Raw genomic sequence first — 20,901 nt, forward strand, 5'->3', positions numbered from 1 at the left:
GCCAAACACATTAGCATAACTTCGATAGGCTCCTACAGTGAGGCCTGTTGAACGAAATCCGTTCGATGAGCTTCATCTGGTTAAGCCCTCCAATTCTTCCGTTCTTTGTTCATGAAGAATCATCGAAAAGAAAGCGAGGTAACGTAGTGACTAAGTAAAAGAAAAGTCCCCACACAATCAGACGCCGCCTTGGCTACGTAAGTACGTAACTACGCGCGAAATGCAGTTACATTCTTGCCTTTCCTTTGGCCACCAGATTGGGCGATACGTTCGCAATCTTCGAATCGGCAACATGCGCTCGAATGGGGGAAAAGTATAGTTGTCACCAAACAAACAGCATTCAAACGGCAAGATGACAACAAACGCTGCGAACCGAACGGTTACGGGTCATTAATATGCACCAGATGTCATACCCGGTGATCCCGGTCTGTCTGGCAATTCTACCAGAGCGGCATAATCGTTTGTGGTCTCAAGCTTTAGAGTACCGCACTGGAACGTTGGAACGTTGTGGATATTAATTTACGAAGGAATTTTAAGCAATTATTAAAAGTTCAATAAGCCACAGCCGGTGCAATCTGGGACTGCGCGCGTGTGTGTGTGTGTGGATCGTGTGGAGTTAGTTCAATTTACGATGTGTTTCCTTTAATTTTTACGACTCATATCCGTCCCATGTGAGGTCGGCAAGTGCGGTAGCATTTGATATTGTTTTGCTTTGCGTACTGAAAGTTAATTTCATGTGATTATGGCTTTATCGTAAAGCATTACAGGTTTCTTAAGATCTTTTTTCCTGTATGACGGTAGGTAATGAAGTGCGAATAAGGGAAAAAACGGATTCGGTGGAATGCGGATGAAAGGAGTTTTTTTAATTAATTTTTTCATCATGCAATTAGTAATTTTTCTGAATTATTTCCGAACATTAGTAATAAGACTTTGGGAATTCACTATAAAAAATTTTTTTCGTAGAGTTTATCTGCAAAACTCGTTCATCAACATTTTGAATCGTTCGTAGGATTTGTTCGAAGGCTTCATTACTGGTTGCAGTAAAGGTACCCACCGGTAGGTGGCGCTCGAACGATGTGGAAGATTTAAACTTTTTACTTTAATAAATATTTAAAATTAATTGGCAATGATGTACAGTCGATTGTAATACAATATTGTTGTGGATTTCGTTTGCATTATTTTGCTACTATTAATTATTCTTGTTCTATGGAGTTAAATAATTAATTTAAAAATATTGTTGAAACAAAGGTTTATCTCTACACTTCGACGTTTAACACTGTAAGCAAATGGTGCCTTGCATACGGACAACTTCTCCATTTCAAAGACCTTGGTTGACTCACCAAGTTGCATTCAACGCATCCGTGCCATAATTTCACACATCTTGCCACCAGCCACAGCTCGTTTGCGGTAATTAATGAGATGAAAATTTAAATTTAATTTTCACACCCCAACACTGGCCCAGAGACGGCCGAGATGAGCATTTTGGCGTGCCTCTTTGTTAGATGCAGAAGATGCATTTGCGTCTTCCGTTGCTTTGGTTTGCCGCTCTGCTGTGAGTGCAAGTGAGTTGTCGTTGTGCCTCACAGCCATTCGCTCTAGCTTATCGGTCTCGTTAGTCGGTTGTGGAAGGATCGTTCGTGCTTTAATTTCACGCCATGTTAACGACACGCCAGGATAAGGAATTTTTCACTCCAGTAGCAGCAGCAGCAGCAGCAAGCACAAGGGTGGTGTGGTTGTTTGTGCAAGCGAAATGTGCGGTCCCGGAGCTAAGTAGCAATTAACGACGACGACATATTTTTTGGGTTTTCTGGTAGAGGGATAGGTGGGCTGGTTCGGCAGAGCATGAAAGGAATGTGCTGTTTGAGAATGTTGGCACATATGAGGTTTGTGGTTTTAACATACTGGCGATCACTAATCAATTATCGTAGGGTCTGGTTATGCTTTTTGCGGCTTACCGACGCGTAATAACGTGTTTGTTGATTTGTAGTTTTGGTTCAATCGGGCTTCGAGGGTTTGGAATTTTTAGGATCATTTAGCATATGTTGGATATGATAACAGATTCAAAAATTATCCAATCTTATTCCTTGCACGAGGCTAAAGCAACACTCTTTTTGAATTTCTGAGTATTATTAATCGAGGAAACAGATCGTAGTGAAAATAAAGAACAAAAAAAGTGATTAGCGATAATCAAAGATGAAACATAAAAAAAGATGAAGAACATTAAGAAGAATAAGTACAAGAAGTAAAAGAAAAAAAAATGTTTTAAACAAATAATTCAAAATAAAACAAAATAAACATAAAGAAACAGAGTGTAATATTCATATCAAGAAAATAATATTTGTACCTTTTAAATGTAATTTCAAATTTTCTTTTTTATTCTAAACCATGAAAGTGTTTACTCAGAGCAAGATTTTATTGTTTTTTTTCCTTATTTTGACTTATAAGAGAAAACGCTAGTTAATGTAGAAATTTGCTGCGTGAAAAAATTGATTAAATCTTCAGAAAAAAACAATAAATTAAACATTTTATAACCGAAGATCAAAATGACTCCAAAATTTGACAATTGATATTAACCTAATATTAACAGTAATAGACATATTCTTATAAACAGAATTAATATCTAAACTAACAAATTATTAGTGTGCTATATGTGTGTTTTTCTCAGGTTAAATACTAAATATAATTTTGTATACTTAAAAGAATATCAACACTTTAAAAAAACCTAAGTAATAAAAAAATTAAGAACCACTTTAAAGATCTAATAAAAAAATACAATCAGAGCACCTCAAACTCCTCGTTGGCCGCGTGACACGGCTCCATTTACTCGATATTTGCATACACTATCGTACACTGCCTTGCTATACAATAATTGGCATAATTGACTGTAACATGTTGCGAAACTGTTGCATTTTTCCCACAGGGAAAATTAATTCGCGATGCACTTTTCTGCATGTTTCAGCGTATTGGTTTTTGTTCTATTACCCTCGCCCCTTCCCGTTGCTTCTGTTCGCGGTAATTGTTTTCAATATTTGATTAATTGAACAAGGCAAGTGTTCACAGGATAAAACTACTGGTTTTTATACAAAACATCAACCATGTGCAGGAGGAAAACGTTGAACGGAAAACAAGGTACTCGCTTTGTTTTGCTTGTTTTTTCCATATTTTTTTTTGCGCCATCTAATTGCTGCAAACCGCTGGGCAGGATAATTGAAAGGTACTGGGCAAGGACACGCTGTCATATGTCACCACACCGAATTGAGAATTGTACATTTGTAATCAATTAAAAGAACATAAGTATCCGCTGACCTTTACGGTGCTTTTTTTTATATTTCCAGTGAACTGGCAAACACGCAAGATGAATTATAGGGTTTGTAGGGTATGCACTGACACACTTTCACTAAACTATCATTAATGGGGAAGTGCGTTGTTGACATATGTTCGGGAGCGAAAGGATTGTGTTGGTAGAAGTAGAAGAATATAAATTACATGGTACAGTTTGTTTTGTGTTGTGAGTGATGGTAAACAGCAGACACACAAATGCTGATTACTGTTTGGTTTGGAGTTTAATATTTTAGTTAAATTTTATTTACTGGGTCTCTTAGCAACGGGTCTCTACATAATTTAAGCAAAGACTTGTTGTTTATGGGCGTCTAAACTTCTTCAAGAAAAAATGTCATATGTGATGTTAACCTTCCAACTTCTTCTAATACGCTACACCTTAATAAATTTCATTACAACAGCTACATAAGAGTCACAGTTAATGGTTGTTCCAAAGTTGTATTTCCACACCAATTAGCAACTGTCAAACGCTTCACGAACTGAGCTGCCTTAACGCAAAATAAATTACTGATTGAAAAATAGAATCACAGCTCGAAAAAGCTATTTTTTTATCTTTAGCAACATTCCTTTTGCAGGGAAAATTTTCCACCGTTACCATTTTTACTGCGCAGTACTTGTGGCTCCGCCCATTTTTCCCTTCTACCCAGCGCACCATGCATCAAGCAGGACAAATAAAACGTTCCCCGTTGTAGCGCCATCTAACGTTCGGTACTGCAACTATATCCCTAGCTACGCATGCGTTGGTATTCCGTGAAGTAGGCATGGCTAAACATGCTCCAAACCCGCTCCAAGACGGGGAGCAATTCCGTTTGTTTGTTTGTTGTTTTCGTTCCTCGTTACCACCATATAATTACGTCTCTATTGTGCTGTACGGACTGTCAAGCACAAACAAATTAGTGAACAGAAAAAAAAAACTTGGCAGGGATAACCGTACAATTTCGTCGCTTCCTTTGGCACAAGATGGCACAATGTAGTGTCGAAAATTGTCTAGCAATTAAAAAGACATTTTTATTGCTCGCTCGTTAGACTGGTGGCAATGGGAAGGCAAAAAACCTACAAATTATATTTGCACACACCCACGCACACGCTTACCCAGTACTTGCAAGGTAAAGGATGGAAGGTGGCTAGGCAGAAATGGAAGGGTTTTGTATGTACAGAGAGGTGGAAAATCGATATACAGACAGCGTGCTTTAGAAAGTTGTACATGAAAGTAACAATTTACATTGCACGTGCAAACATTTCTAATGGCGTCTACAGGAAGGTTTGACTCTGTAGCATTATCATGCTTTTCTTATCAACAAAGGTTCAACGAAAAGGTTTAAGTTTAGGTTATACAAGTTGAAAAAATTGAGGCGCTGAGAACACATTGTTTTAAACATGTGAACGATTGTCTTGTCGCTAGTCGTATTGTATTGTTCTCATATCGTTTTTCAAACATTTATTCATGTAAGTCGAAATTTCTTGGATTTATCAGAGTCAACTTCACAATCCTTATCAATGATCCTCGAGAAATTCGTACCATATTTTCCATTTTAACGCATAGAGAGGACTACCAGAGATCCAGCCGGAGCTAGGTTAAGTTTATTATTGCGAATCAGCTCTTGCTAAACGTAGACAAGGAAAGCCCGAAGAAATAGCAGGCAAATTGCAGAAAATATATGAGTTAGAATAAATTTAAAATTTTCGCATACTTTGATGTAGATGACTGCAGTCTAACAGGTTATTCCATCACTCAGAATAATTCAACAATTACCGTGGGCACTAGTAGCAATTAACAAGTCAAACAACAGCAGTTACATACGCACAAATTGATTCGTTTATTGTGAACGCCACGAACGCAGCCAACTCATTTAATCTCAATTTATCAGTTGGCGTTTAAGGACTCTTTATTCCATGCAACGAATGTTGGTCCTTTTTTTTTGCTGCCGGACACAGTCATTCCTTTGTGTTGGCAGCGCAAGACATCGCTCGCCGTTCTCGCATTCTCATCGAAAAACAAAAACCAAGTCCGAATGAAGGTCATTAGATGAAGTCGTTATGTATTTAGTGTGTTTAACACATTCAACTAACAAATCCTCCGTCTTCCTCGAGCACTGCCGAGACCAGATCCTTGGAAAGCGGTCCCCCTAATGTGAGCAAGCGTGCCATGCCAATCGTTTATGGGAGGAGCGTCCATTTTTTTTTGTCGAACCAACCAGCTCAACTCAACCAAGTCCGAGCGCAGGATGACAGCATAGATATTTGTGTGGAAGCGAAAAGGAAACCAATATGCACGGCGTACTTTTGGTGAATCTTCAACCGACGCATATGCCACACGGCTCAAGCAAACGGTCCGCGGTGTCGGGCTGGTTAGTCAGTCGAAAAGTTCCCTCCGGAAAGGGTCGCCCTGATCCGTGTTCGTGGTTCGTGTTTCGACGAAGGGTTGGTTACGTGCGTGTAGTTTGTTCGCAGCGCGTTTTGTTGTGCGCTTTTGGATAATTAAACCTAAACACGTGTTTCCGGTGCTAGTGATCGAGACCAACGAATGTGTGTTTGTGTGAGTGTGGGTGATTCCTGAGTGTGTAGGGTGGTGTTATTTGTGCTGTTTTATCTATGCCACGGTGATTGAGGGATCAGCATGGATAAACTCTCGACCGCACCACCGGCAACGGTCGGAACGGTTTGCGGTGTGACGGACGTGAAGTATTCCCGTCCACTACCCAGTTCGTCCTTCAGCATAGAAAATCTTATCGCCGTCAAACGACGGCGTAGTGCGGGAGGATCGTCCTCGCCCGAAATTGATCCAGTGGATCAAGGATCGTGCTCACCGCCGGCGGGATCCAACATCGCCTCAGGACTGTTTCTCGAGGCGTCTCAGCAGCAGCAGCAACAGTACCTGGCAGCGGCCGCTGCAGGATATAGTGCGGCCATGCTTTCTTTCAGCTCGTTCCCGCCGCTCTACCATCCCTGGGGTGCGACGGCTATCCCTACCGCCGGTCGGTATCTGTCCCAGGCGGCGAATGAAAAATTGTCCACCCTGCTTTTACACCACACAGGCGGTGGTGGTGGTGGTGGTGGAGCCGGAGGAAATAAATCGCACCCGGGGGTGGAACCGTTCGCAACGAGCGAACCACACCAACCGTCGGTCGGCATGTCCTTGCCAGGTGCGGCCAGCCCGAGGGGTGCCCGAAGTGGCGATAAATTGTTCCCGTCCGAGGCGGAACTGCTGTCGAAGGTGTACGCCGTCTATCAGCATCAACAGCAGCATCAGTCACGCTACCTCACTACAGCCTCGCCGAGCTATACTGGGACGTTGGTCGAACCGAACGGTTCTCACCACCAGCTACAACAGCAGCCACAACTTCAACAGCACCAACCATTGATGGAGCCGTCTGCAGCACCGGGTGTGGAACAGGGAGCACGAGAGCCGGAGGAGGATGAGCGAACGCGCCCGATGGAGGACGGTGGGGAGAGTGCGGATGGGTCGGCTTACAGCGATGACATTAGTCTGACACTTTCACCATCCGGATGCGGCAAAACGGCCGGTAAGTTATTAATGGCCGGGACATGAGTCGACAAAACGGTGAACGATCGTGGATCACCTTGTTGGAAGTCGTCTAAACGGGTCTGTTGTTGAAGGTGAAGAGGCCAGTCAATTGAATCGAATGTGATTTGTCATGATTTAAATTGATTTGGTGCAGTTTCTTAAAGAGGGAGTTTTAGGTTTTTTTTCCTCTGTATTTACGTTGCTGTCGCAAGGAGTTGTTATTGACGTTTTGTGCTATATTTAGATCGTATAGAAGTAAGGACAGAACATTGGAAAGAGTTAATGTTTTCTTACTTTAGTATTTTAATCTAACAATTTTTTATGTCTTTCCAAACGGTAATATTGATCCCATGTAGATAGGTAAATAATACGTCCCCCCTGCCTAGATCTGAACCCGTACGAGTGGGGAAAACTAGGGGAAGTTTTGGAAGTTAATCGCCACTCACAACCACAAAAACTGGATTAGGGATCATTCTTTAAAAATCCGGAGAGTTTTAGCTGTAAAAATAAAGTAACAATGGGAGATTAATTTCGAGAATGGTGTCCTGGGGCTGTCCTGTGCCTTAGAGATACTCATTTTATCTATAGAGAAAATTTAAAATAGTTTCAAGCTTTCTTTTGTATATTTCCGTGCTTCCAAGTTGGAATTATTGAGGCTTTATTTGATCAGTTGGGTCTCTAATTAAGTTACTAATTAACTGATCAAGAATATAAATTTTATTCAAGTTCATGGCCTTCCAACAATTTAAAAAGATCGTAAAATGCATCAGCGACGAAGAAAGAAAAACTAGCGTACTGCCTGAAGAAAAACTGCTAAGACAATGCAAGATGTAAACGGATAAGACCTTGTAAGCTTGTCCAGAAAAAAGGTCCAGTCGAAAGCGTCTCAGTTTGAATAGTAGACAATTACCTCAATTAGTAGATCCCTTAACCTCTCAGTATTAAAAGCTTTTTATTGATATTTATTAAGGAAATTCAGGACATAAGCCGGGCGCTGGAGAGTCCAAGCGTGGCTTGAGCAGAAGCTTGAGTCAATATTAGAACCCTTTTTCCATGGAGTGGTCATCTCTGAGTTACCCAGTAAAATACCCCATAGGGAAGTGCTTTGAAGTGATTACCTTGGGCTCCATTGACTTTAATCCTAGCAGCGTGTAGCATAGAGCAAATTAAATATATAAACCTGATATGCTTAAAACGCTAAATACGTTAAATTCAAATGAGTCGCATAAATGTCACTAATTGAATAACGTCATCCTTCATCGCCTGGTGTAACGTCCTTCTGAAGGAAACATTTTAGGAAAACAGCTTCCCTTTTCATGAGAGAAAACTCCCTAAATGTATGCCGACAAGGGACGATAAATGTCCCAGCACAACGGTTGTCATCTGCTGTCCCAAGCACTCCCCCACTTACACATTCTACAGCACTCCTGGACACCGGAAGGAGGGCAATAATATTCACTTAAACGAATTATGAATAATTTACAAACCGTTCAACCACGGCTTACGACGGCATGTTCGCAGGCCCCAGCCCATAACTCGGTGCGTCCTTCCTCGGTGGTGTTTTTTCTATTACCACCACTGTTCGATCACGTGGCAAAAATCTCGACGGGAAGGAATTATGATTTGATTACTGAGCGCGTGGCTAGGACGACCGCAAAGTAAGTTCTCCCTCGCATTAATGCCATCTCACACACTTACGCACACACACGCACACGGTAAATTGACTTTCATTGTAGGCGGTAATGAAAAGTGGCGCTTCTTGTGGCGGCTTACGGTTTGCCATTTGGCAGTCGGTCTCGGGGGTTGAAGTTTTTTGAAGCCTTCTTGTTTTTGTTTGTACTACGAAATGGAGGGAAGCTGTGTGCTTTGGTGAGGGTACAAAGGCAAGGACGCGTACGGTGTTGGTTGGCGTTGAAGGTTTAGGGTTGTTTTTAGGTGGGAAACGAGCAACGATTTTTCACGCATGCAAGATTTGTTGGGCTAAATCTAGCGAATCCTAGCTACAAATTGGTGAGATCAATGCTTGAGTGAGTGGGTAATCGAATTAGCAGGGGGCTGGTGTCACTTTTATGTGGTGGTAAAGTTTGTGATATCTATCGTAATAGGGAAATTTAATTTGATTATGTTACAAAACGATCAACGGTCGTTAAAGATGTGTGAAGTTCATGCTGTTTAGCTCGAGCTCAGATTTTCTCGACGGTAAGAAGCTGAAGAAAGCAACATGTTTACTTCCAATGTTGATGCATCCATTTTGTATACTAATTCTGCAAGAAACAGTTTAGTTAGACTTGTTATACACACTGGTAGGACTCAATGATGCATGATGCCCAAACAAACATATTAAAACAGCCTATTTAAGCTTCTATTTGCTCGTAATTAGTCCTCATAATTGTATGTACGACTACTCAGTGCTTTCTAAGAACTAAAGACAGCAATGATGGGGTTAAATTCTAAGTTGATTGAAGCATTGGTGCTTTTATCATCGCCGGATTTAGCAGTTTCTTGAGAGGCTTGGCAGACGTTGAGTACTGTGAGTATGTGACAATGATTCGGGTTTTAATATGGGACAAAGAAATGTATTCTGAGTATTGTCATTGTCTACATTTGCAATCGAGCTCGAAAAAAATCGATCAGATGGTTTTAAAAGGGCTTCAAATATTTCTTAGAAAAGCATTAGAGGCTCGATCGTAATTTTTCAAACTGAACTATAATGAAAATATAAACTCAACATGCAGGAGACATAAGGATCAAGCTCCCGAGAGGTTTCATTACTTCACCAAATAATTTTATCTACAGATTATTTAGTTTCGTCTTCAACCATCGCTAGGATTTTACGCTTGGAATATATTTAAGTTACTCCAAAAAATTCCGTAGTCTAATATCGCAATCATTCCCATCCTTCCAGATCTGGGTGACACCGACTCGGACGCCTGTTCGGAAGATGATTGCACCCAAAACTCATCCTCCTCGGGACGGGCAGGCAAAGCGGGCCACGGTGCTGAAACATCCAAATCCCGCCGTCGCCGTACCGCTTTCACGTCCGAACAGTTGCTAGAGCTGGAGCGAGAATTTCACGCCAAAAAGTACCTCAGCCTTACGGAACGCAGTCAAATCGCTACCAGCCTGAAGTTGAGCGAGGTGCAGGTAAGTGGCTATCCGTCCCAAAAGTTACGAACCCTTGCGAACGTATGTTTAATAGTACACTGAATTCTGAATGCATTTTCGAAAATAGGTAAAAATTTGGTTCCAAAACCGGCGTGCCAAATGGAAGCGGGTAAAGGCTGGACTTAATTCGCACGGTCTTGGAAGCCGCAATGCGGGCAGTTCCGGTACCGGTACGACCGGGGCAGCTAGCAAGATCGTGGTGCCGATACCGGTGCACGTGAATCGGTTCGCCATACGTTCGCAGCATCAGCAGATGGAAAAGATGAACCTGGTTGGGCCGAAAGCTGAACTGCGCAAGGCGGACCTGGGGCTGGCAGAAACGGGCGGCTTCGAGAGGTTTGGATTAAGCAAGCACCTTGCGAAGGTAGTGCCGGTGGAGCCGGCCATTAGCAGGGTAGAGCCTCCGTTACAACTGGGATCAACAGAGGGCACCTCCAAGGGCTCTATAGATAGTGATGCAGGAGGTGGAGGTGGAGGAGGAGGAGCAGTGGGATTTCAGTTAGGGATGGGGATGTGCTCACTTGCCGCACCACCACACAGTGCCTCCCATCCAGTTGCTTTAGTCGTTAATCCAAAAACATTCTAAATCATCTCTTTATAGCAGTGGACGTGGCTCAAGGCAGTTTATACTGTCTAGATAGAAGTGTAAATGTGTTAGGGTGAGCTATCAAATAGATAGCTTCTTAATATTAAGCTGAGATTTCTGTGATGCTGTAACGAGGAACTGGAGAGGAATTGTGTGGCTAACTTGTTTCCTGCAATTTCCATCATGTCATCCGTTGGTAAATGATGCTGGTTGGAAGTATTGAAAAATCTCACTGCACCGAACAATTCTAGCCCCAAATCAAGATTAATTGTTGGCCAAGAGTAACTGCGGTTGCCAGAGTCAATTAAAACTGGTGAGAGCAAATGTCCACTTCCGGTGTGGACCATTACTTAACCCGAGCAGTGAAGGTGATTTGTTTTTTGACGTGCATGTTTGCTAAAGGGATGTATGATTGGAGCGCAACTTAATTTAGAAACAGCAGCTTACAATAAGCAATATACCACTGGCCGTTAAATGTGTCCATTGCCTGTAAAGTTTTAAAACTGTACAGAATGAATAACAGCTAAATAAGGAAAATATAAATCATATAAGACGAAAGGAGTTATATAAGTAATATAAAATGCGTGTAAAAATGTTAAGTAAGCATTAAGTATTGAGTACTTAATACTGAGTAAGTAAAGTATGAGAATAATAAACAAACGAACGATCAGAAATACATTTTAAATCGTAGAAATGTCCTTTTTATTTTCATGTTTAATCAAACAAAATTTTGGACTCTCCGTGAAAGAAGTGCATCATTAAAAAATGCATCAATTAAAACTATTAATTTTTCAATTAACCATCTGTAACGAGTTCTGTATCGAGCAATAAAAATGGGAAACTCGATGTAAATCTTTTCCACCCGTATATACATAAATTAACATGAATTATTCCACACACAAAAGGGCCATTGCTGCTGCCTAAACTAAAGCCTAAAGCCTGCCACATCACGGCAAACGACAATTTCACTATCCCGCCCATACCATTCAACCGATGCTGGATGTTCGGTGCCTCGTTTCCCTTATTTGCCATCTGTAGCTAGCGTAGTGTGTAATGGAGATTTGGGTGAGATTTCGGGGCGGGATTTTTCTCGCTGTTCGCTCACAGTGCAGTGGCGCAGTGATTACATTAATTGTTGCCCTTTTTTTTTGGTCCTCTCGTGTCTTATTAGTGTGGCCGACCGAGCCGTTAAACGAAACTGTGCTGTACGAATCGATTAATACAACTGCACACAAACGGGTGATCCCGTAACGATCTGCACCGTCAGGACCGTCGGTAGCCGGTGTGGAAGCTACGCACAACGACATCGATTAACACGGCACGAAAAGTCAACAGATTCTAGTGGCGTGACTAAGTGGGACAATTTCACGCACCAAATTGTGTCCTTATTTTGTGTTTGCGTGTGTGCGTCCGTGTAAGGCTGAGAATGCTCAGGAATTATCTTCCCGCTTTGGTTCTGTTCCGTTTGGTGCTGCCTGCTGTCAGGGAGGCTGGGATCGGCCTACACACCCCTAAATCATTCTCAATCCCCTATTACCGGTAGCTCATTCATTATCCCAGGTGTCTCACGCCTTTTGCCTGTTCGTGGCATTATTGCATAAAGACACCAGGCAAAAAAAGTCAGCACCGAACAGTAGTGGGCCATTGCGGTACAAAACGGTCGGTTCGGAGATGGCTTTGATGTGGGATTGCTTCCACTTTCGGGACAAAACGGACGATTTCCTTTCCCATTGTCATGGGTGTTTTTATGTTCCGGCATTACATTGACTCGATGACACCGATTAGGAGGGGACCAAAATTCGGATTGATCCTTACACCCGAGCCATCAAAAGCTGACGTTCGGGTGAAATGGCACGGTTTGGGCTTCGTACTTTCAGGGCTTCAGATGTGCCTTCCTGTCATAAACTCGTCTTAACAATAGCAAGAAAGAAAGTCTCACCTATCGAGTACAGCTCAAAATTTTCAACAACCGATTAGATGTATCAAACGCTGTGCTCGATCGTCGATCAATCATAACACAGTGAATGTATATGTAAAACAAAACAAAAAGTATATCAATCAATCAGACAAATTGAAATAATAGTCAACTCGTTTGTTCACAACTTAAACTCATCAATAAAATTGAAAGGGGTATTTGAACATACTATTTCGTGCTTAGAAATCTGATTAATTGTCAATTATGGTAGCTTAAACAAAACTTTCACACTAAAAAGAGTAGCGTAAATCATACTTGAGAGCAGGTGAGCGATTGTTTAGAAATTTCCGACCATTTTCTAGCTGACTTTTGTTTGAAACTATTCAAATATGTGTTATTTAGTTAGTTTGATGAATCTATTTTACAATTAACAACCATCTGCAACATATTGTCGCTTTTAGCCCGTACAAGGATTTTTGGGACGGTTTTAGTAGTATAAATGACGGGTTATGCATGTGCAAGAGACAATGGAACATAAGTCTCATTAAAGATAGGTGAAGAATTCATAAAATGTAGAAGAATAAATTCTCCCTTAACGGATATTTTTTATTCAAGCGGTAGACGGTACTAAATGTTCGGAGTTCAGTGAGACACCTGCGCAAGCGATGTTTGAGTCCCCTCACTTCAACGCCCTCGAGAAGCCGCATGAATATCCAGGAATAGTTGACTGTGGCGATCATCGTATCCGTGCTGTGCAAGCAGCAGTGACATATCCCTAATGCTACATAGACGGTTGAGCTAGCAGCTCAGATGTAGGGAACCATGCGATTAATAGAGATCCCGGCTTTACAGCAATGGCTATTTATTCTATTGAAGAGCATGTTACACCTCATCAGACAAGAGATCACAGAGGAAAGTATGGAAGAGTCTCAATGGCTGTTCGGTGACCAACGGTGGTTGTAAAGCTAAGACGTCTGATAGTTGCAGAAGTACAACAGTTGAATTGCGATATCGAGAAGAAGAACGATAGTAGATTAGTATTTTTAGATGACTTTCCCTATGGTGTTCTTCATCGAGATCACCAGGTATTTGTTATTGTTCACCTTCAAAGGTGGTTGCAGTTGCTAGTAGCAAATTTTTAACCTACAACTTGCTCTAGAATCTAGCAGACCCCAATAATGTTATGCTGTACTGTATGAACCACAAGAATTTTATGCTGTACTTTACACACGATCGATTTATTCTACCTCTTCACTATATTAACCATAATAAGGATTCATCCAACTTTGGTAGTTGTATCGGCCGCCCTTAGCCTCAGGTGTTCCGGCATTGTCATCGTTGGTGAGTTCCACGTTGACTACCGGGTTGGCACTTTCTTCATCCTGGGATGCAGTCGCTTCTTGCGGCCTTCCCTGGCAGACGGCGAGCACGGCAAACAGGGCGAACAAGGCGAAAACAAAGGCGAACCTCATGTTGACTGGGCTGGATCGTTTCTCTCGATGTAATTGACGAGAAAGTGGAATCTCGTTCAGTTTTTATACTAGAAGAGCGTGCTAGAATCCTACAGTAGAGTGCTAAATTTGTTAGTACAGATTGTAAGACGAGTAAAAAAAATAATAGCCTAATTATACCGACACATCTGTACATTTCGTAAAGTATTTGATTTAATTGTTTGATTGCCTATCAAGGAAACAGATTCGTAGATGAGTTGCAGATTTTTTTAAGCAAAGAAAATACAGGTATTTGTGTTTTAATCCAAATGAAGCCTGGGTTTGGATGTTTCTAGCAACAGATTACTTTTTAACATGTTGAATTTGTAGCTGTGGTATGGATTAACCTCTTGCAGAACACCTGTACAAACCAAGAGACGTTGCTTGCGAGTACAGGGAAGCTAACATTGAGTTATTTAAAATTTAAAACATTTAAATAGTCAACTATTAAAAAAAAAATATTTTTTTTTAAAGAATCGAATTCATCAGATCCAACTTGAGGTTCAAATAGCTTAAATGGTTCCTTCTCAGTATCATAATTTTGAAACGGAAAACATTCAGTTTTTTTTAGGCATTGTCCAAATCTATTTGGTCATCTTTAGCTATAGTAAAAGCATAGGCGGTTACTTGAAAGGTTTGCAACATATCTCATCGACTCTTCGAGCCGTTAGCTTTGCTCTACCGGCATTTGCACAACTGGAACCGTGGGCAAGTCTCATTAACTGCTGCCGAAATGGGTCGGAAAGCTGTCAAAAGCAACGATGCGCTTCGAAGCGCAAAGTATTTGCCGCCTTGCCGCGGTTTGTCGGACACATTGAAGCTAACAAATCCAAAAATCAAACCACACAATTAACGACGATCGGTGGTCTTTGTGTTTGCAATTTTTTCCGGGTATTTGACTGTGGGTCCTCGCGAGATATCACTTTATCTTGGCTGAGCTGATTATCTTAGGTCACATTGCAAAGACCACCGTGACCGAGAGCAAATGTATGAAAATATGCTTCCGAATTTCAGATTCGTACTTGGTACCATATGGTTCGCATGTGTTGCGGCATCGTTTGAAAGTTCGCTCGAAAGGGTAAAAGGGTTTTCTTGGGCAATTTGATTTTCTAACACATTGTTGTATTGTTCAACTATTTATTGTGAGGCATTATTATAGTATGACGATTTTGGTTGTCTAAATATTAAAGTTATTGAGAGCATACGTTAGCATTAGATAGGCTCAAAGTGTATTGAGGTTACTGTCTATTTGACGAATTTTGTGGATTATGACAAGCGTTGCCTTATCCGTTTTTTTATCCAACTGTCATGTACATATCTACAGTAACCGTCACTGATCTTTTTCTTTAGCGATACATTGCGATTTGATACTGATCGGCACGTGTTAAGAGCTAGCAAAACTGCAAACACTGACCCTACACTAATCGAAATTTCCCTCAAATTTGGAAGCATTGTTAGTACAGATGTTAACTCTTCTGCCCTTGAAAACACGAGCGAATATGCCGGTATTGAGGTAAAGCAGTATGTTCCGGAACACGGAGTTGGATAAAGAAAAGAGGAGAAACAGTGTTCTCACAAGTGTCTTAGAGCAAACAAAAAAAAAAAAAATGTTTGTGTATTAATCTAAATAGAGCGTGGAAGTAACGATGTTCACAGCATACGATTTATTTAGTGACACGTTGAAATATTCTGTTCGGTATAGTTCAATGTACTGCAGATCTCGTTGTGTTTGTAAAGGTGTATCATTACGGGCCTAGAACAGCAGTAGCGGTAATCAAGGGTTTGTATTCCACAATTTGAAAAGTACTGATTTTTTTTTTCGTGAAGTTATTATGGTTCTGAGGGAATAGGGTTTACAACAAGATCAATTTTACTCAAAGTAGTGAGCTCAGAGCAAATCATTAGCCTTTGTTAATGTTTGAACATCCAGGAAGAAGTATCTGCAGTGCTACCTTGAGGGATTTGATCCGTCCGATCCAGATCCTGCTAGAGATTGATCCTTCGAATCCCTGGAAAATTCTTACTTGTGATCGAGGGACTAGGGGGCCTTGGGAATGCTAAGTGTTTGGTGACAGATCCATTGCCCGGTTTTTGATCAGAGACTTGATTCAGAATTTAAGTCAGGATTCGAACAAGGATCGATTTGTTATCGATCCCTGACGACCTTCTGGACACGAAGGCCATCTAATGACCGAAAGAAGAACAGCATTTGCTTTGTATTTGCACAGCAAGTGTCGCAAAAGGTATGAATTTAGAGCACCTGTGTAGCAGGAATTTTTTTCGCTACGAAATTCTTTACCATAACAACATTTTACCTGCTCCCACTCAGATTACCAATCCCGTATGAGTATCGAGCGATGCAAATCAATTTATTAAAACATTCGCATTCTGTGAGGTGAATTCATAGCAGCACCATGTGCCATTGCCCATCCCATCGTTCTTTTGGGGAACGTTTAGCCCGAATACCATGGGAGGCATACTCTCTGGACGCCGATCGGCATCGGCATCGAAGGGTAGCAGTGGTAAGATCGGTCAGATAGCACAGAGTGGCAAACGGACCGCTACCGTAGCTTTGCCGGTTACTGCACCTTTCATGATTTGATATATCGGGTGACATATCGTTAAAAATCAATCAATAAAGCAATCGTATAAATCGTGCACGATTACGTGAGCTGGAACCGTGATGGGAAGCGGTTTCGGAAAGGGTACGGGTTGGTCACAAAGGTTTTTTGGGATGGGAAAGCGAAATTGTTTGGCGATTTCGCGAGTCCGTGGCTTGGTTTGGAACTGGAGAGAGGGATATTAAAAGCGAGAAGGAGAGTACAGGGAAACAAGGAAATTTAAATATTTTTAGTGGAATGTGTAATGCGTATTTCGAGTGCATCCGAAAATTGCATCGAAATTAAAAAAAATGCCATATTTTTAGTTTAGTTTAAACTTTACAGCAGCAATATTATCAACAATAAAACAGTTTCATCAATAAAACAGTAAAATATATTTTGATGTATCTTCTAAAATTTATTAAAATATCTTTTTATCTCTTAAACCCATGTTTCATTTTATAATCTTGAAAAGTCTTCAATTACGGCCAAACAAACAGCAAACGATAATTTATCTTCATGTAGAAAGCATAAATTAAAACATGCAGCAAAACGTTTATGGTTTGCCGGTAATGTGCCACCAATTTCCAATGGTAAATAAAATTAACACACTTCCAATGGCCGGTTTTGGTCACAAAAATCAACCATAAACACCCATTTGCAAAAGCAAAGCAAAAAAAAAATCCGAATCTCTCATCAAATCAACAGCAATATCCCGCGGTGAGGACAACTTAGTGTCGCAAATAAAAAAAGCAAATTGCTTTACCCCCAAAACGTTCTCCCGCACAGCAATATTGTTCAAAACCGAAAAACCATTTCCACACTGGACCAATATACCGACCCGAGTGTGTTTTTGGCTGGGAAGTAAAAATCGCTGACAACTGCTCTATTCCTTAATCGGAGAAGCTGGGAATCCTTAGCCCGTGTTCGGTTCGCCAAGGGAGAAGTGCAAACGGAAACGGAAGTAAGTAATCGATGTGGTTGCGAACGCACGACTGTTGAGCCGAAGGGTATTGACCGAATTTAGGGGGAAAACCAGGCGGAAATGGAGCTATAAAAAAAATCCCTTTCTCACACGCACGCACACATGAACCAACCAGCTTTCCGGGTGCAGCGCATAAAAAGGGCGATGTAATAAAATTTCCCTTTGTCATCATACAAACTAATGACTTTGGGCACGCCTCTGAAAGTTTCGGCAGCCGGTAGAAATGTCTGTGCGCGCTTGCTGTTGCCCGGAACCGTCTGTCCGATGGTTCTACGGGGGTAAAAATGCGTCCGGAAGAATCTGTTTCTCGTTTGAAGATGATCGAACGGGTCTGCAGGCTAAGAGAGAATTTTCCCAAGTTTATCATCAAACTCTGGGATGGAAAGAAGATTTTTGAAATATATTTGTAAGCAAATGGTAACAGTGATAAATAAGAATGTTTTCACATTTTTTAATTTCTATAGTTCTGGTGATTTGTGAACTTGTTTGTATCAAAAAATTTATTTTTGTCCTTTTGATTATAGTTTAGTTATTAGTTATTTTAGATTTGAAGTCATTTATTGAAAAAAAAAATGAAGTTTTAATGCTGAATTACAAAAAATACTGCAACAACTTTGTAATTTTTCGATTTTTTGTGTTTTCTTTTAATTTCCTGAAGGAAAGCCTGGTCGTATTGCTTAAAACTAATTTACATGCTAGTTATAATTCACATTTGGTTTGGAGACATTTCCTAAAATAACTAAATAAATAAAAATAAGTAAATTAAATCAAAATATTTTATTTTCGCTTTATTTATCAAATTTATCAATAAAATAAAAGCAACAAAATACATGCCAACATTTTTCTCAAGAGCTATAAACTTCATCTTAGCGTAGTGCCTATATTCACTGATGAATTCCCTCATAATAAAAATAACAACTAAACATCAAAGGAAAACTCCCGCCAGAATCGGTTTGGCTCGTGAGCATGATTAGCGAATGGCAACAGCATTAACAATTAAGTGCAAAGCTGTTGGAATTTCAAATCGCACAAACCAACACATTAGAAGCTAACACGATTTATGCCTTCGCTCTTCTGGTGGATGGTTTCAGTTGCAACAAACCTTGTTTCATTCACAGTAATTAAACAATTCATTCCGCTAACGTCCGGTGAATACTAATCGATCCGATTCCTCTAGCGGAGCGTCGTCGTTTGGTCATTTTTGTCAATGAGCATTTAATGTGCCGTTGTGCTGAGACTGGTTGATTGTCAACGATAATTCGTCGCCCGGTGGATGATCGATGGAATTCTAAGTAGTAGCCCTCTGCCACACTCTGCCACACGGTGAACCATCATTTCCAAGCAGTGCATGTTCCTTTGGTGAAGAATAAACCCAACAAACCTACGGCAGGCAGCAGAACCTTCGTCGTCACAATGTCTGACCCGGTCCAAAACGACCAGCAGCGGGAAGGAAGGAAAACAAACAATTCTACCACGATGTACATTAGCATTGAAAATGGCTTCTACATGTACATATTCCCCCGGGGGGGTCCTAATCTTGGCCAGACATTTTTCGTCGTAATTTGGACAATAATGTTTTCTTCCACCTGATCGGCCAGAACGATTGGTGCGTACTGTGGGAGGTTCGGCAAAACACAAAGCAGTGGCGTTGTTGCGTGAGTCGGAAACGAAATTAATTATAGTTGCAACATTTTGCAACGGCAAAAAAGTCTCCTCGAATGGTGCAGTTTTGTGAGTTAAAATGAGATGTTTTGCTCTTCTTTTCAGGGGTTTTTGGTGAGGAGAATTGCGGTAGAGATTTCCTATAAGTTTTTATTTCTTCTGCTATCTTGGTACGATCGTAACTTCTGGACAACAACGTAAAAAGCGAAAATCCGATCATGGGAAATCGTACCGCGTTTCTACACAGAGTCCGGTAGTCTTCTAAGGGTACGAGGCCTAGACTATGCTAACGGAGGACAGTGACCAGTTCTGCACGAGCCCTAAATCAGCATCAGCAAGCTCGTTGGCTAGATCACGTAGAATCAAACCTGGTGGCGATCAGGTTCATCGCCATGTCATCACGACGTGCTCATTGAGTTGACCATGAAGAAGTATCTTTATTACATTCCTATTGATATTTCTGTTTGGAAACCATTGTTCAATCACTGTTCTAACAAACAAGCCCGTGAATGTTTGAAATTCATTTCGAATTTTCGTTACGATCAGTTAAAAACTTCTTGATTGCATCAATCGCTTCTTTGGTGAGCTTTAAGTTGGCTGAGGCCTTAACACTTGCATTATCACTGTAGGTAGCAGCGTTTGCTGAGATCTGACAGACGGAGAGCACTACAAACAGGGCGAACAAGACAAAGCCTGCAACGAACTTCATGATGACTAACTGGAAGGTTTTTCTGACATCAACTGGGACTGTGTTCAAAAATTTTGCTTGTTTTATAGTACTTCTAACCTGACACACTGTTAGTACAGATGATACAGCAACAGCGAACCTTGGAAACGTGAACGATCGCCTATGAATCGCTTACGACAAACGCTTCAGGATTTCGATTCTCCTCCACTGGATGAAGAAAATGGATTTATGCATGTTTTGAGAGGTGTAAGCAAACAATTGTAAAACACATGTGTTTTGATCGAAAATAACGATACGACAGGAAGTATCCAGACACTGAATGTTTGGTTTCAAGGTGACATATCTACTGTTATGTCAATCAAAGTATAGACGAGCTAGAGGCGTTGAAAGGTTTTAACACACGAGTTTAAAGGCGTTTACATCAGCAGGAGCATAGTACTTCGGAATGCTAGATAAGTGAGAGATATCAGACATCTATTCGCAAAAAAAAAAACATAACAAAACAGTTCTTAAAGTTACAGTGAGTTACAGTGCCATAGGGAATCTCGTAGAACATGTTCCTTTCCACCTACCGGAATGTGCAGTTTTAGCTGAAAAAGTAAAAAAGAAGTCGAAAAAACATCAACTGCTTCAATCGCTTTGTGTAATAGTGAAATGTTTCCAACTGACCGCCCAGTTTTTCGCACCCTCGACCACAAACTCGCCGTTACCCGATTGTTTGTGCAATAAAAATGGAATGAATTTCTGCCAGATGAGGATGCTGCTCACAACACCCACAGCGAAATGCATATCTTGCGTTGCGTGCTGGAGTAAAGAAAAGTTTGAATGTTTGGTTTGATGCTTCCAGACAAATTGTTACAGTTTAGCGTTACAGAACAGGGCATCGTAGTTACGTTTCCTTTTGATAGTTATTTAGTTTATTCTAATATATTGCAGTCGTTAGTA

At 41.0% G+C, this 20,901-nt stretch overlaps 2 protein-coding genes across 3 annotated transcripts in view; one reads left to right on the forward strand and one right to left on the reverse strand.

Annotated features, from left to right (window-relative positions):
- LOC126561876 (PTB domain-containing adapter protein ced-6) overlaps positions 1-20,901 on the reverse strand; it is a 359,240-nt gene that overhangs the window by 330,439 nt on the left and 7,900 nt on the right. The window lies entirely within an intron of this gene.
- On the forward strand, positions 5,957-10,616 carry LOC126561971 (homeobox protein unplugged). Its single transcript, XM_050218368.1, has 3 exons — positions 5,957-6,863; positions 9,771-10,009; positions 10,098-10,616. Exons 1-3 carry the CDS (start codon positions 5,957-5,959, stop codon positions 10,614-10,616), a joined length of 1,665 nt encoding a protein of 554 aa, XP_050074325.1.

The sequence above is a fragment of the Anopheles maculipalpis genome, chromosome 3RL (assembly GCF_943734695.1).
Source record: "Anopheles maculipalpis chromosome 3RL, idAnoMacuDA_375_x, whole genome shotgun sequence".
Classification (NCBI taxonomy): Eukaryota; Metazoa; Arthropoda; class Insecta; order Diptera; family Culicidae; genus Anopheles; species Anopheles maculipalpis.

Coding starts and splice junctions, on each gene's coding strand:
- LOC126561971 (XM_050218368.1), top strand. CDS start 5,957: ATGGATAAACTCTCGACCGCACCACCGGCAACGGTCGGAACGGTTTGC. Junction 6,864..9,770: donor CGGATGCGGCAAAACGGCCG/GTAAGTTATTAA, acceptor CCATCCTTCCAG/ATCTGGGTGACACCGACTCG. Junction 10,010..10,097: donor TGAAGTTGAGCGAGGTGCAG/GTAAGTGGCTAT, acceptor TTTCGAAAATAG/GTAAAAATTTGGTTCCAAAA.